Raw genomic sequence first — 13,493 nt, forward strand, 5'->3', positions numbered from 1 at the left:
TGTCGCTGGCTGCCTTCTTCCCCTTCAGCAGAGCCTCCCTGTCCCCAACCTTCTCACCTGGACTCACCCCACTCCTCTCTAAGTCCCTTTGCCAGGAGTCCCTGCAGCGCTAAAGAGGTGGGTCCCTTTCTTCCTGCTGAGCCTGGGATGTTAGCAGGTGTGACACCTGCAGAGGCTAGAAAAATGCATTTGCTTGTTTCTGCTTCCCTTGGGCTCATTCAGTTACCTTTGAAGCCATGCCTGAGCGAGCCTGCTGGAACCTAGGAAAGCCCAGGCACCCTGTCACTCAGCCAACCCCATGGCACGGGAACCAGCCACCCAGGACGTGTGGACAAAGCCGAGACCAAAGAACTGCCCAGCCAAGCCCCATCTACATTGCTGACTCACAGAATTCAGCTAAGGAAATGTTTATTATTATTTTGTGATTGATTTTATGCAATAGTCTGTGTCAGTAGATAATGCAACAGTGTCATCTGAAAAAGACTAAATGGAGCAGAACCACCACCATCCCCGTGGGGCCCAGAGGTTCACAAACAGAAGCGTTACTGTGCTGTCACAGTGAGACTCGGGGTGAGCTTGTTACTGAGGCAGAGCCTGTCCTGTCCTGACTAATCCACAAGGACACAGATCACAGGCCCTGTCTCTGCCCTGGCGCCTGAGATGCATGAGCAGAGGGGACCCGGTAGGTTAATTCAAATGCAGGAACACCAACCAGCTCCCAGCTTTTAGTATAGAAGTGCTGGCCGGTCTTGCGGAAGCCGAGGTGCTGGTAGAGGGCCAGGGCAGAGTACTGCAGCATGCTGGTGCTGAGGACAACCTCACGGTAGCCCTGGTCCCGTGCAAACTGCAGGACGGTCCTGACCAGGGCTTTCGCGATCCCCTGGCCCCGGTGCTCCCAGGCCACGCTTAAGTGAAGCAGCTCCACCTGCTCCTTCCGCAGGGTGGGCTCCCCAACAGGCAGAGCTCCCACCGTGCCCACCACCTGCCCCTCACACTCAGCCACCCAGAAGCAGGAGCCTGGCTCACTCAAGTAGGTTTTGCTGATGTCACGCATGTCTGTGCGCAAACTGTTGGACACATACTGGGTCCAGGGGTATTTGGCCAGGAACCTCAGGGCAGCCAGGAGGGTGAGGCCGGCCACGAGGGCCAGGAGCCAGGACCCAGAGACCACAAACAGGGCGAGGGGCCCCCCAAGCAAGAGCACAAGAGTTTGTGGCAGCTTCAGGATGTGGCGGAAGGTGGTGGGGGCGTGCTCGACTGCGCCCTTGGAGAACAAGCCCAGGACCCATGGGCGGTCGCTCTCCTGGTATTTGCGGATGTGACAAGGAGCCATGGGAGACTGGTGGGTCTGAGCCTCGAAGTCCAGCAGAGAGAGCTAGGCGTCCCTGCACCCTTCCCTGGGGAAGAGAGAGGAAGCCAAGTGAGACCCCCATCTCCCACCTCCCGGGAGCCACAGAGCCCCTGTCAAGAGCTTGTCATTCTGCTGCTGCCCCGGGAAGTAGGACACAGCCACTGGGAGAAGGTGAAGGGTCAGAAAGACTTGCATTTGACCTGGCTCCGTTCCTTTCTAGCCTCTTCAACTGTACAACAGCGTAAAATCAAAGCCTGCCTCTGAGGTTGTTCTGAGAATTTGATAAAACAACAGATACAAAGCTCTGGTATATTAAGTACCCTCCCCTCCACCACTCCCCCTCTTCCTGCCTCTCCTCTCAGCCCCTTGCTACATTGGTGCCACAGTGCAGCAGCCAGAGCATGTGCCCCCTCACCCTTGGTGCCTCTGCCAGGGCCTGCACTTTGCAGGAAGCCCATGTCCCCAAGCACAGGTCTCCGCAAAGGCTCCTTCCCCCCGATTGCAAAGGTGGAGGCTGCTGAGCTGGACCGAGATCCCAGCACCCAACCTGGCCCTGCCTTGAGAGCCAGAGGAGGGTCCGGAGCTGCAGGCCACACTCAGAGCCCCGTCCTTCCACCCACGTCCTCTCACCTGTCACCACAAAAGCCTCGAATGTCCAGAGTGGCCTCAGCCCGGCCTCCTCCCTCAGCCTCTGACTGGCATCTGGGGAGACTGCACAGGGCTGGCTCTAGCTCTGGGACCAGGCCCTGGAGGCCACCTCACTGGCTGGCTCCTGGCCATGTTAATCTTCAACCCGTGTCAGGGAGCTGGGCAGCGAGCGTGTTCTCCATTCACTTTTGTGATTACGGGTCATTATCTGGGAGCTCGGGAAAGGGTCTGGGACAGCTCAGGGGTCTTCCCATTTGGGGTCTGTCTACTCCTCCTCCTCCTCCTCCTCCTGGTTTATAGGTCGACGCTCACCCACGAGCCACGCGGCCGGGCGAGAGAGTTTTATCCCCTCATCCGCGGGTGGACATACGGGTGGTTCCCCTCTGGGCTCCTGTGGATGCTGCTGCGGTGAGCTTGCTCACATACAAGTCGTTGTGTGAACACCTGCTCTCTACACCCAGGAGTGGGATCAGGGGGTCGTGTGGTCAATCTGTTTGACATTTTGAGGAACTGCCAAACTATTGTCCCAAATGGCCGCACTGGTTTACTTTTCCACCAATGAGCCTTATTTATTGTCTGCCTCAGCACCACTGCCTGGGACATGCAAGGGGCGAGAGCTGGAATTCACTGAGAAGTTAGATGCCTGGCACTGTGAGAAAGATACTTTCCTATGCTGTGCTATTTTTTATTTTTTTAGAGAGGAAGAGGAAGAGAGAGAGAGAGAGGCAGAGAGAGAGAGAGAGAGTGAGTTTGGCTGCCTCCTGCAACCTAGGTACATACCCTGACTGGGGATCGAACCCGCAACCTTTGGTGTAGCGGATGATGCTCCAACCACTGAACCACCCAGCCAGGGCCTATGATCCGCTTGTTGACATTCACAGCAGCTTAAGAGCTAAGGTTGGTATCAATGTCCCCACTTTACAAAAGGGAAACCGAGGCCCGCAAAGTTGAGAAAACCTATGAGCCCCTCAGCGCCTGGCCGGTGGGGCCTCACGCGGAGGCAGCTCGGACGGGCCTGCTTGTTTGCCTCCTCGGTGCCTCAGGCTGACCCACAGGCAGAGGTCTGACAAGTGCTTGATGAATCCCTGTGAGGAAAGCCAGCTCTGCCTGGTGCGTCTTCATCCTTCGAGCCCCTCCCACCAGAGGGCAGGCCACACCTGGCCAAATCCGATGTGTGACAGGCTCTCTTCTTCCCTCGGGACCCGGTGTGGGCCCTCGGCTCCACAGAGACTCCGGCCACTCCCAGCCACATGCTCCTGGTGCCCCTTCCCTCCTTGAAGACTTGCTGTCAAATTGTTATTTCTTAACAAGCAACTGCTAACTTACTACAACTGGTCCACTCACGCCGGCAGGTACAAGTCCCCTGACAAACGGTTTCATTCATCTTTCTATTGTCCGCAGACCTGATCAAAGTAGGTGAGTACTGCAGACATTGTTATTATTTTGGGATTCATTCCTCTGGCACACGGCACCAGTCTGTTCCTTCCTTGTAGTTACCTGGTCGTGTTCCCACCTCCTGCTAGCCTGCCCCGCAAACCCAAGCAACAGCGAGGAGAAGGGAGACTCGTGCTGTTACATGAAACCTCATCCATCAGATTAAACAAACCATTAGCTGAGACAGGTGAAGGGACATGTGGAGTCAGCACCCCAGGTTTTCCTCCTGCTGGGTCAGTCACTGAGCTCTAAAATTCCCATGGACCTTGCCCTCCCTGCTTCCTACTTTCTGGAAAAGTCAGTCTCCTACACCTGCCCGAGGGGGTCCCTGCACAGGTCTGTACGTTGCCTTCCCTGGGTCCCCAGCCTCACCTTTGTCTGCATCCCATGGGCCTGCGTTCAGAAGAAGCGCTCCCCCCAACACACACACACACACAGACACACACACACGCATACACACACAGACACACATACACACTCACACACACACTCACACACACACTCACACACACACACTCACACACACACAGACACACACACACTCACACAGACACACACACACTCACACACACTCACACACACACACACTCACACACACACACGCATACACACACAGACACACACGCATACACACACACACACACACTCACACACACACACACACACCCCAACATCCTCCCTCTGCCAGAGCCCAGGCCCATGGGCCCCGACTCGCACTCAGATCCCCAGGTGGGTGCTCCTGCTCCAGGGCAGGAAGAGGCACAGTGCCCTCAAGGCCTCCCCTGTCAGGGGCTTGGGCTTAAACACGCACCTCCCTCCCCGCCTTGCTAAGGGCAGACACAGCCCAGCAGCCCCTCTCCCGTGAGAGCCTCTCATCATCTTCGCTCTCCCCACACTTTTCTATCCTCCTTTTGAATTAAGGAGCCAGCCGGTGGTCCTTGGACCACTGATGGTCCGTGAGGTCCAAAAGGTTGGCCACCACTGATTTAACTCACCCTTTTCTACCAGATTTTTTAAAAATAGCATAAAATTATTTAAAATGTCCCGTGGCATTTAGTACATTCATTCTGCTGTACAACCACCTACATTACGTCTCAAAACATGCTAATCGCCCCAAAGGAAACATGCTCACGGTAAATCACCAGCCCCCACTCCCCTCCCCGCTTGACAGCACTTGGCAAACCCCCTAAACCAGTGGTTCTCAACCTTGGCTGCACATTAGAATCACCTGGGAATCTTTTTAAAATCCTGATTTCTGGGCCTCATCCTCCGGAGATTCTGTTTCTTTGTTATGGGGTGAGGCCACAACATTAGTAACAAAGAAACAGAATTTCTGGAGGGTGAGGCCCAGAAATCAGGATTTTAAAAAGATTCCCAGGTGATTCTAATGTGCAGCCAAGGTTGAGAACCACTGCCCTAAACCAGGGGTCCTCAAACTTTTTAAACAGGGGGCCAGTTCACTGTCCCTCAGACCATTGGAGGGCCGGACTATAGTTTAAAAAAAAACCATGAACAAATTCCTATGCACACAGCAACGGCAAAAACACCCGGCGGGCCGGATAAATGTTTTCCACGGGCCGCATGTGGCCTGCGGGCCATAGTTAGAGGACCCCTGCAAACTGTCTTGATAATCTTCTGTTTTGGTCTCTGATCTCACAGTACATTGCTTATCTATCACATCTGGTGCATCAATCTGAGCTCCAGTTTAATTCGTTACCCACAGGCCACTAGCCAGACACAAGCGTCCTCCTCCAACTCAGACACAGATGCATCCACCTGACAGCTTTGCACCCCTTCTTATAGAGCCATGGGGGGAGAGGTCAATGCGGGGGGAGGAGGTTTATGTAATACTTTAAACAGTAACAAATTGAAAATAAAATAAAAAGCCATGGTACAGGAGCTCAGAAGATGGCGGCGTAGGTAAGCGTCTGTACTCGCTGCCTCCCTCAACCACATCAAAATTACAACTAAAATACAGAGCAACCATCACCCAAAACCGCTGGAAAGCTGGCTGAATGGAAGTCCTACAACTAGAGACGTAAAGAAAGCACACTGAGGCTGGGAGGAGGTGCGGAGGCTCGGAAGAGGCTGGGCCGGCACCCACGTGTGACGCTTTCTTAATCGGGAGGGAGATTCCCCTGCAGAGGGCACCTGGAGGAGCAAGCGGTCCCACCCCCACACCAGACCCCCAGCCCAGGGTCCCAGAGCTGGGAAAAGAACTACGGGCTGTGAAAACCACTGTGGATTGGAGCGCAGAGACACAGAAGCTGCTAGAGACCCAGCTGTTCCTCTTAAAAGGCCGGCACCACAAACTGAACTTACAAGCTCGGCTTCCTCTGAGCTCCAGTGCGGGCGAGGCTCTGGGGAACACAGACACGTACCAGGAGGAACTGGATTGTCTGGCATCAGGACAGGAACTCCGGGGGCGGCTTGCAGGGAGCATTGGTCCCATACTGGGACCTCCCTGGTCGCAGGGCTGACTGGCAGCCATTTCTGTTCGCTCCGCCCTGGTGACTCCGTAAGACCCTGCCTCACCCAATTTATAACCCCTGACCCAGCTGCAGCTTGTTTGAGAGTTTTTTGATTAGCAGGGAATAAACAGCTATATCTGCCAGCATGACAGCAGGATGAACTGCTTCCTCAAGGGTTGCCTCCTCAACCCAATTATCCCTGCCACTCGCTGAAAAGTGTAGGAGTTGAACAGACATAGAGGATGATGGGTAGAGGAGAGGTTGAAAGAGAGCGTTCCAGAAGAAAGAACAGCATGTGCGAAGGCCTCAAGCAGAAAGAGAGCTTCCAATTGTTTATTTTCCTCACCAGATGATGTTTATTGATTTTAGAGCAGTGGTTCTCAACCTTCTGGCCCCTTAAATACAGTTCCTCATGTTGTGACCCAACCATAAAATTATTTTCGTTGCTACCTCATAACTGTAATGTTGCTACTGTTATGAATCGTAATGTAAATATCTGATATGCAGGATGGTCTTAGGCGACCCCTGTGAAAGGGTCGTTCGACCGCCAAAGGGGTCGCAGCCCACAGGTTGAGAACCGCTGTTTTAGAGAGAGAGGGAGGGTGTGAGAGAGCAAGCAAGCAACATCGATCTGTTGCCTCCTGATGCTTCCTGACCCAACCCACAACCCAGTATGTGCCCTGACCAGGACTGAAACCACACCTTTCAGTGCACGGACGACACTCCACCAGCTGAGCCACCAGGCCAGGGCAAGAGCTTCCATTCACTGAAACACTGGGAGATGGGCAATGCGTGCAGAGGACTGGAGCAGGTGATGGACACGTTCATATGTATATGTATATGTATATGTATATGTATATGTATATGTATATGAATATGTATGTTAGTTTATTTCAGAGAGGAAGAGAGAGGGAGGGAGAGAGAGAAACATCAATGATGAGAATCCTGCATGCCCCTCACTGGGGACTGAGCACCTAACTCAGGCACATGCCCTGACCAGGAATCGAATAGTGACCTCCTGGGTCATAGGTCGATGCTCAACCACTGAGCCACACTGGCTGGGTGCCATTCCTGGCTTTATTTTTTAGGAGCAGAAGCCCTGGCCGCTCTGGGAAGCCCTCACCAACGAGGGGGTTAAGTGCCCTTCTGATGTCCTACCATGTTGTCAGTAACTCCCTCATCCCTCCACTCATGACCACAAATCTGCCCTTGCCCCTCCTTGGTCCCTCCTCAGCTCCCTTGGGTCTGGAAACTCCTGCAGGGCATGGACCATGTCTGTCTGGAATCGGTAAGGCCATTGAATTGTTGCCTTAAAAGCCTTTCAAATCATCAGCTTCACTGTGAACTCCCTGGTCTCCAGCACCAGTGGTGCCCACGCGGGAACTCCTCCTGTGGGGCCACCTGACTGGGCCCAGGGGAGCTGATGGGAGCAGGTCCCTGCCTCTTCCTGCCCCCCTCACGGAGATGGACCCCAGTCCCTGCCATTACCCACTGAAGCTGGAACACAATGAGGGGCACAGACATTTGGTTTAAAACACCAGGGGCCAGTTAAACAGTGGTCAAGTCTTCTGAGCGTCAGGGGGAAGTTGTAGGGCGCAGGCCTCAGGAGGAGGATGGGCTGACAGAGGGGCCTGTGTGGGACCCCAGACCAGGGAGAAAAGAGACCTAAGTAAAGGAACAAGGTTGAGGCCCAGGGTTTTGGGCAAGAACATGCATGTTGGAGCCACTTTGCTCCTGGTCCCCATTTCGAGGTGATGTGCTTGTTACAAAGCGAGCTGGCAGGAGTGAGCAGTTTGTGGCCTTGGCTAACCGTCAGAGGAGATCAGCCAGGAGCAGAGCACACTGCAGGGTTGGAGGCCTGTGTGTCACAAGGCACACCTGAAAGGGCACCTGGATTTCCTGGGTCGTCAGGGACTCACCAGCTCCTGAACAGCAGCCTATGGGTTGGGGGAACCCAGTGAGAGGCTCCAGATCACCTGTGAGCCACACATGCCGGTGATGCGCCAGCTGGGAAGGGTGCAGGGGGCTGCACACACCCGCCCTGGGCCCGAGCCCACCTCACAATGGATCAGTCTCACCAGATGAGGCAGTTCAGTCTAAGGCACCTGTGAGAATCTGGAGCCTCTGGGCATTTGGGGACAAAGGCGGGGTCCCAGGTGTGGCAGATCTGAGGAACTGGCCAGTCCCACTTCCCTTCCAGGACACCATTTTCCCAGGCGCCCTTCAGACCTGTGGGGCCATGTGACTGGTCCCAGCCAGTGCGACCAGGGTCCCATGACTGGCAGGTCTAGCCTGGAAGTCAACATCCCACACTCTGTCGCTGGCTGCCTTCTTCCCCTTCAGCAGAGCCTCCCTGTCCCCAACCTTCTCACCTGGACTCACCCCACTCCTCTCCAAGTCCCTTTGCCAGGAGTCCCTGCAGCGCTAAAGAGGTGGGTCCCTTTCTTCCTGCTGAGCCTGGGATGTTAGCAGGTGTGACACCTGCAGAGGCTTGAAAATGCATTTGCTTGTTTCTGCTTCCCTTGGGCTCATTCAGTTACCTTGAAGCCATGCCTGAGCGAGCCTGCTGGAACCTAGGAAAGCCCAGGCACCCTGTCACCAGCCAACCCCACGGCACGGGAACCAGCCACCCAGGACGTGTGGACAAAGCCGAGACCAAAGAGCTGCCCAGCCAAGCCCCATCTACATTGCTGACTCACAGAATTCAGCTAAGGAAATGTTTATTATTCTTTTGTGATTGATTTTATGCAATAGTCTGTGTCAGTAGATAAATGGAACAGTGGCATCTGAAAAAGACTAAATGGAGCAGAACCACCACCATCCCCGTGGGGCCCAGAGGTTCACAAACAGAAGCGTTACTGTGCTGTCACAGTGAGACTCGGGGTGAGCTTATTACTGCGGCAGAGCCTGTCCTGTCCTGACTAATCCACAAGGACACAGATCACGGGCCCTGTCTCTGCCCTGGCGCCTGAGATACATGAGCAGAGGGGACCCGGTAGGTTAAATGAACTATAAGAACAGCAGATAGCCTGTTAATCATGGAGGGGAAATACTGGCCGGTCTTGCGGAAGCCGAGGCGCTGGTAGAGGGCCAGGGCGGAGTACTGCAGCATGCTGGTGCTGAGGACAACCTCACGGTAGCCCTGGTCCCGTGCAAACTGCAGGACGGTCCTGACCAGGGCTTTCGCGATCCCCTGGCCCCGGTGCTCCCAGGCCACGCTTAAGTGAAGCAGCTCCACCTGCTCCTTCCGCAGGGTGGGCTCCCCAACGTGCAGAGCTCCCACCGTGCCCACCACCTGCCCCTCACACTCAGCCACCCAGAAGCAGGAGCCTGGCTCACTCAAGTAGGTTTTGCTGATGTCACGCATGTCTGTGCGCAAACAGTTGGACACATACTGGGTCCAGGGGTATTTGGCCAGGAACCTCAGGGCAGCCAGGAGGGTGAGGCCGGCCATGAGGGCCAGGAGCCAGGACCCAGAGACCACAAACAGGGCGAGGGGCCCCCCAAGCAAGAGCACAAGAGTTCGTGGCAGCTTCAGGATGTGGCGGAAGGTGGTGGGGGCGTGCTCGGCCATGCCCCGGGCAAACAAGTCCAAGACCCTTGGGCGGTCGCTCTCCTGGTATTTGCGGATGTGACAAGGAGCCATGGGAGACTGGTGGGTCTGAGACTCGAAGTCCAGCAGAAAGAGCTAATCGTTCCTGCACCCTTCCCTGGGGAAGAGAGAGGAAGCCAAGTAAGAACCCCATCTCCCACCTCCCAGGGACCCCAGAGCCCCTGTCAAGGGTTTGTCTTTCTGCTGCTGCCCCGGGAAGTAGGACACAGCCACTGGGAGAAGGTGCAGGGTCAGAAAGACTTGCATTTGACCTGGCTTCATTCCTTTCTAGCTGTGTGACCTTGGGCATGTTGCCTAACCTCTCTGAGCCTCTTCATCTGTACAACAGGATAAAATCAAAGCCTGCCTCTGAGGTTGTTCTGAGAATTTGATAAAACAACAGATACAAGTCCCCTGCCCTCCACTTCTCCCCTCCCGCCGTTTTTAAAAAATCCTCACCCGAGGACATTTTTCCATTGATTTTTAGAGAGTGTGGGAGAGGGAAAGCCAGAAATACCAACGTGAGAGAAACACATCGATTGGTTGCCTCTTGCATGTGCCCCAACCAGGGCCTGGGCCTGAGGTATGTGCCCTTGACTAGAATCAAACCTGGGACCCTTCAGTCTGCAGGCTGATGCTCTATCCACTGAGCCAAACCGGCTTGGGCCCTCTTCCCCCTCTTCCTGCCTCTCCTCTCAGCCCCTTGCTACATTGGTGCCACAGTGCAGCAGCCAGAGCATGTGCCCCCTCACCCTTGGTGCCTCTGCCAGGGCCTGCACTTTGCAGGAAGCCCGTGTCCCCAAGCACAGGTCTCCGCAAAGGCTCCTTCCCCCCCGATTGCAAAGGTGGAGGCTGCTGAGCTGGCCTGAGAGCCCAACACCCAACCTGGCCCTGCCTTGAGAGCCAAAGGGGGGCCAGAGCTGCAGGCCACACCCAGAGCCCCGTCCTTCCACCCATGTCCTCTCACCTGTCACCACAAAAGCCTTGAATGTCCAGAGTGGCCTCAGCCCGGCCTCCTCCCTCAGCCTCTGACTGGCATCTGGGAAGACTGCACAGGGCTGGCTCTAGCTCTGGGACCAGGCCCTGGAGGCCACCTCACTGGCTGGCTCCTGGCCATGTTAATCTTCAACCCGTGTCAGGGAGCTGGGCAGGGAGCCTATTCTCTTTCACTTTTGTAAAGGGATCGTTATCTGGGAGCTGGGGAAGCAGGGTCTGGGACAGCCTGAAAGGGCAGCACAGACTTATGAGCAGTCCCTGTAGTTTTGAGTGTGTGTTGGGGGTAGTGATGGGTGATTAAAGACCCTTCCCCTGAGATGGCTCAGTTCAAGACTGCGGAGTAACAATGACCTCCTGGGTCATTCCCCGTTCCCCAACTTATTCCAGAGCGCATGGCAGACAGCCAGTTTGTAGCTTTAATATGTAACCCTTGATGAAGGAGGCAAATCATGTGACCAACCAAACTGCACATAGCACCTGTCTTGTATTAAAAGCCTTTAATGAATGCATATCCTCATCCCCAGTAATTCCACTTACAGGAAGCTGTTCTAAAGAGAAACAGTCTGGCCAGCGTGGCTAGTGATTGAGTGTTGACCTATGAATCAAAAGGTCACGTTGGATTCCTGGTCAGGGCATATGACCGAGTTGTGGGCTTGATCCCCATTGTTGGGCGTGGAAGAGGCAGCCGATCAATGATTCTCGCTCATCATTGATGTTTCTTTCTCTCTCTCCCCCTCCTTTCCTCTTTCTGAAATCAATAAGAATACATTTTAAAAAATAAAGGAGAAACATGTACCAAGATTTACTTGCAAAGGGGAGGCAAAAATTTGAAAGCAACACAAATATGTAATAATGGAACTACATATGTGAAATGTTACACATCAATAAAACGAATATGCTTGTGAGGGCATGGGAAGAGGAGCACAGCATCTGGGGTCTCACAGATTGGAAATTTAACCCTGACCGCAGCATTTTGAGCTTTGAGGGGAGCAGCATCTCTCAGCTTCAGGGGAAACATGCATTTACTTATTTATTTGAAATATACAGGAAGGACACAAAATCGATCTATTATTCCCAAAAATATTTAAACTGATTCAAATCACAAACAATTCCAGATTGTGGAATTCTGAAAGATATCTGGAGTACTCTTAAAACAATCTCAACATTACTTTTTTTTTTTTTTAAACATTTTATTTATTTTTTTAAAATATATTTTATTGATTTTTTACAGAGAGGAAGGGAGAGAGATAGAGAGTTAGAAACATCGATCAGCTGCCTCCTGCACATCTCCCACTGGGGATGTGCCCGCAACCCAGGTACATGCCCTTGACCGGAATCGAACCTGGGACCTTTCAGTCCGCAGGCCGACGCTCTATCCACTGAGCCAAACCGGTTTCGGCGTTTTTTTTTAAAGAATTGTTCTAAAGGAGACGAAGAGCCACGACAAAGACAATGCAGGGTGAGTGCCATAAGGACTGCAACTTACTTTCAAACAATATTTGCAACGGTTTTGTACACTTGAAATTTTTTGAAATAGACTTGAGAGACCAAGTCTGGTTTTTCGCTGGCAAAATCCCCTGGGGTTGTAATGAAGACTAAGTGAGGTAGTGCATTAAAGTGCTTAGCACAGTGCATGCAGGAAACGGTAGCTGTGTGCTTCTGCACTTGAGGAGCCGCCCTGAGTGTGTTCCTTCCAGCTGTGCAGTGACCCACAGAGCACACGCTGAGATGAGGCCTTCAGCCGGCTGGGTTCCAGAGTCACTGCAAGTCTTCCTGCCGATTCATCCTGGCTACAGAGAGTGAGCAAGGGGCTTTGTCATGTGAAGCCAATGAGCTTTAGGGATCGGAATTGCAGCCTAATCTAACCCAGAACTCCTCAAACCACAGTACTCGGTCATCCTGCCCATCACTTATTTCCAGTTTTACTGGAAAACAACCACACTCCTCATTCATGTACGGTCTGTGGATGCCCCTGCACTACAACAGTGAGAGCTGAGTAGATGCAACAGAGACCATTTGGCCTGCAACGCTGTGACTATTTACTATCTGGCCCTTCACAGAAAGGTTTGCCAACCATGACCTAGTCTACCTTGACTGATACAATCAAAATGAGAAAAAAACCCAAATCACTTATAAAACATGATTTTCCATTAGCGGTAGGACCTTGGGCAAGTTACCATAATCTTTTAGTGGCCGAGTATAAAATGAGGGTAAAAACAGCATCTATCCCAAAAAGTGTTATGAGCTAGTGTTTATAAAATCACTAAGCCCTGACCAGTTTGGCTCAGTGGATAGAGCATCAGCCTGTGGACTCAAGGGTCCCGGGTTTGATTCCGGTCAAGGGCATGTACCTTGGTTGCGGGCACATCCCCAGTAGAGGGTGTGCAGGAGGCAGCTCATCGATGTTTCTAACTCTCTATCCCTCTCCCTTCCCCTCTGTAAAAAAAAAAATCAATAAAATATATATTTAAAAAAAAAATCACTAAGGCAAAAACCTAGTACCTTGTAGACATCCAACAAATGTTTGCATTTACTATTCCAATTATATAAAAACTAGAGGCCTGGTGCATGGATTCATGCACCTGTGGGGTCCCTCGGCCTGGCCTGCACACTTTTGCAATCCGGGACCCCATCAGTGCAAGATCGGGGACAGGGAGGGCTCCAGGGCGTATCTGGCCTATCTCACCCAGTCCCAATTGGGGTCAATGGGGTTGGCCAGTTGGGGAGGGGCCACAGGAGGTTGGCTGGCTGGGGAGGGATCGAGGGAGGGTTCCAAGGCGTGTCTGGCCCATCTTGCCCAGTCCCGATCGGCTGAACCCGAGCAGCAAGGTAACCTACAGGTTGGATCGTCTGCCCCCTGATGGTCATTGTGCATCATAGCTACTGTTAATCAGTTGATTGGTCAAATGGTCGACCGGTTGCTTAGGCTTTTATATATATAGATAAAATATATCTGAATGGAAATAGAAGACTAGAATAACAAATAACACTAACAGTGATT

General features: G+C 53.1%; 2 protein-coding genes across 2 annotated transcripts; both read right to left on the bottom strand.

Annotated features, from left to right (window-relative positions):
- Positions 1-514: 514 nt before the first annotated feature.
- NAT8 (N-acetyltransferase 8 (putative)) lies at positions 515-1,380 on the bottom strand. Its single transcript, XM_070428466.1, has one exon. The coding sequence runs from the start codon at positions 1,331-1,333 to the stop codon at positions 629-631; it is 705 nt and encodes a 234-aa protein (XP_070284567.1). The 5' UTR covers positions 1,334-1,380; the 3' UTR covers positions 515-628.
- A 7,227-nt stretch (positions 1,381-8,607) lies between these two features.
- Positions 8,608-10,529, bottom strand: LOC139019457 (putative N-acetyltransferase 8B). Its single transcript, XM_070428467.1, has 2 exons — positions 10,464-10,529; positions 8,608-9,614 (listed from the first exon to the last, which is right to left on the bottom strand). Exon 2 carries the CDS (start codon positions 9,548-9,550, stop codon positions 8,846-8,848), a length of 705 nt encoding a protein of 234 aa, XP_070284568.1. The 5' UTR covers positions 9,551-9,614; positions 10,464-10,529; the 3' UTR covers positions 8,608-8,845.
- Positions 10,530-13,493: the final 2,964 nt, after the last annotated feature.

Source organism: Myotis yumanensis, unplaced genomic scaffold (genome assembly GCF_028538775.1).
Source record: "Myotis yumanensis isolate MYYU_CA2020_CCGP unplaced genomic scaffold, mMyoYum1.0.hap1 SCAF_11, whole genome shotgun sequence".
In the NCBI taxonomy this organism is placed as follows: domain Eukaryota; kingdom Metazoa; phylum Chordata; class Mammalia; order Chiroptera; family Vespertilionidae; genus Myotis; species Myotis yumanensis.